This window comes from Epinephelus moara, chromosome 16 (genome assembly GCF_006386435.1).
Source record: "Epinephelus moara isolate mb chromosome 16, YSFRI_EMoa_1.0, whole genome shotgun sequence".
Classification (NCBI taxonomy): Eukaryota; Metazoa; Chordata; class Actinopteri; order Perciformes; family Serranidae; genus Epinephelus; species Epinephelus moara.
In genome coordinates this window covers 7089909-7093154 of record NC_065521.1, presented here as the reverse complement: position 1 = coordinate 7093154, position 3246 = coordinate 7089909, and the positions used below count along the sequence as shown (strand labels likewise).

General features: G+C 39.7%; 1 protein-coding gene across 1 annotated transcript in view; it reads left to right on the top strand.

The window, feature by feature from the left end:
• Window positions 1–3246, top strand: part of rcc2 (regulator of chromosome condensation 2) — a 27938-nt gene that overhangs the window by 3961 nt on the left and 20731 nt on the right. The window contains exon 3 of the mRNA XM_050064663.1: window positions 1011–1104. Coding sequence (XP_049920620.1) covers window positions 1011–1104 — 94 coding nt within the window. The remainder of the gene's footprint in view (window positions 1–1010; window positions 1105–3246) is intronic.

Below are 3246 nucleotides of genomic sequence, written 5' to 3'. Positions count from 1 at the left end.
TATATATATATATATATATATATATATATATATATATATATATATATATATATATATATATATATATATATATATATATAAAGAACATAGAATTGCAACAAAATAAGTGATATACTTTAACATGTTAACATAACAGTTTGCCTTCAAATATTCAGTAAAAACCAAACAAATCTCTTATTTCTTTAGTCTGTAAATAACAGTGACTCAGAGTGAGATTAAGATTCTGTATACAATATGAATAGTACAACAAAATAAAGTCTACCACAAATTACATATTTAAACAGTTCCCAAATACAAAAAATGTACACTGGGATCTATCTATATCTATCTATGTCCAAATGTGATTTCCTTCTCTTTTAGCAAAATCCTAAATGACTGAGTTGTTTTGTTTCCACCTGGACCTTTATGCTCTGCCATTTCTCCTCTAATCATCACACTGTAAACCTGTGACAGGCTGTTATGCCACCATAATCATTGCACATTCACATATATGTAGTTTTCTGTCGAGTCGTGAGCGTCACATAGGTTTATGATAAAAATCACTTGATGGCACCGACTCCCGTGTGTGCACGAGGAGAGGGAGAGATGCTGTGCTGCTGCCGGCGGAGTTGCAGAATGAGTTCCCCTATGCAGGGCGGTAAGTCGCTAAAAGGGTCTGAGAAGTCCGGGGCTGTTCATAAAACATGCAGGACGCCCAGGCCTAGTGACGCCACGGTTTACTCCACACTACTGAAGCGGTTTCTCTTTTTGAAATCACCATGGAGTTTGTAATAATTTTGCTTTCAGCCATGCTTTTTGTTGCTGTGGGTAACAGTATGACATCAATATGTCAATAAAACGAAATATCTTGAATATCACAATGTGAACTTTTCATATGTTAAAATTATACCAGTATTACTGTGAACGAGATGATATGGCCCATCCCTAGTTGAAGTGATTTATTTTCTGAGTTTAGGCAACAACATATGTTTTTTTTCTATGTTACTGACCTCATTGTGTCCTTCCTACAGAAACTTGAGGGCTCAAAGGTAAAAGGTCAACTGCTCATCTTTGGAGCAACCAACTGGGATTTGATTGGAAGAAAGGAGGTGCCCAAACAACAAGGTAGAATATTTTTATAGCTTCATTGGGTCTACTGTTGGATGGATACCTGTGGCTGATAACTTAAGCATCTCTTATTTGATTACCATACTGTATTACTGCATGGACTTTAACAATAACTGATCAGTGTCTATCATAAGTGTAATTTGAACTTGCTGCTATTATTTCTAAATGCAAGGGAAGAAAGGTGTTGGCAGTATAGAGATGTATAACCTATAAAGTGAGAGAAATACCTTTACTAAAGCAAGTGAAGCCGTCACCTTTTAAACAGATCAACTTGTTGACAAGTTTTGCAGGGCCTTACACACAGTTACAATTTCTTGGCAAATAACATTCGGTGCTGTTATTGTGTGCAGCTTCCCGGAATTTTGCTGTCACCGTGAGGTTGTCACATTTGGTACCATTGTCCCCACGCAGAAACCAAAACCCAAACCTGTGCTCACTGACCCTATCTGGCAACCCACGCTGTAGCCTTGGATGCTGTACAGAGGCAAAGGGAGGATGGCTCCTAATTTTTACATTTCCATTGGTGTGCAGAAACAAGATATGTGTTACAAGGAGCTTCGGAGGTGTTGGTGGTGTATTTTTGAATTTAAGACAGAGACAGGCTAACTGTTTCCCCGCTGCTTCCAGCCTGAATGCTAAGCTCAGCTAACCACATCCTGACTCCCGCTCTGTATTGACCACAGACATGACGTTAATATCTCACTATCAGAAAGAAAGAGTGTATTTCCCTAAATATGAAAGGGTTGCTTTAATGAAACTTGTAGCAGGACAACTTGCACTGAACATCTTGTTAATCACAACCAGTCACTGACTATGTAGTGTTGTTACATTCCCCACGCGTTCCTGTAAATGAGTCTTCATAGGTGTATATCAAAGAAGCCACCAGACAGTGAATCGTTTGCTCAATAGTTGTAGACAGATTTGTCTAACAGACTAATACATTGTGACACAGTGTATAGTTAATATAAGACACCATGTGAGGGTTCTGATTTGACATGTGGACTCTACTCTCTACCTGACCCCTCACTGTGGTGTGCAGCTGAGATATAGGAGGTTGTACAGCCAGACAGAATCAATAAAGGGTTTCCAGTGTGTCTGCAGTAGAGAATGAAATGACTAAGGATGACCACATGTTAGGTGTACATGTGTCTCTTTGTTTGGGGCTCTGCCACATATGGGTTAAAGCCAGTGAGAACCCATTAATTGATTGTGACAGTAATGTCTATTCATATGTATGCATGTTCTGTGCTGCCTCCCTGCAGCAGGCGCTCTGATGCCTGGGGCGAGCTGTGCACTGCCTTGTTCCATCCTTGCCTCTCCACTCTGGTACACGCTGATAAATTTGCTTTGTTGAGACTGAAGGGGGGTAGGGGTGTCAGCAGGAGCAGCTGCAGAGACAAAGACCATCTCTACATGGTCTTTGTGGGCAAGATGCGCCCACCAGAGCACCAATAACACATTCAAAATTCTTTTGTAGTGCACTTACATATAGAAAGGTTTAGTTGGGTATTTTTAGCAGTTTTGTGGAAGTTTAGCAGTAGTAAATCTTAAATTGAACCACCTTCACCGAAAGTGAATGGAGACTGTATCTTTGTTGTGATTTTTTTTTTTTTTTTTCATTTTTATCTGTGAGTGATCTAGCTTGGTTCAAGTAATCAACAGATTTGACAATGACACTCAGATAAAGAGTTCAGATAAAGTTTTTATGATACCCTTTAGAAAGTGAAACACATTTTATATTTTAAAAAATATATTTAAAGGGTACCTTTGGTATTTTTCATTTTCATGTTGCAGTGTCAGTGTTCATTTCATTTTACATAAAAGTTTTGAAATAAGTTAATAATAAGGAAAACATAGAACTTGGGTTGGGAACCAGAGGGTCGCCTGTTCAAGTCCCGTCCGGACCAAATATGGGGCGTGGACTGGTAGCTGGAGAGGTGCCAGTTCACCTCCTGGGCTCTGCCGAGGCAAAGAGCATGGATACCAAGAGGCGAAGCTCAATAGAACGCCCCATAGCAACAGACTCGCCCATGGTTTCGTCCTACCGCCGCCATTTTGGACTGTCAGCAGACCGCAGCAGACCCGCTTGCATACAAAAACACACAGACAAACTGAAGTATATCACTATAAATTATGCTT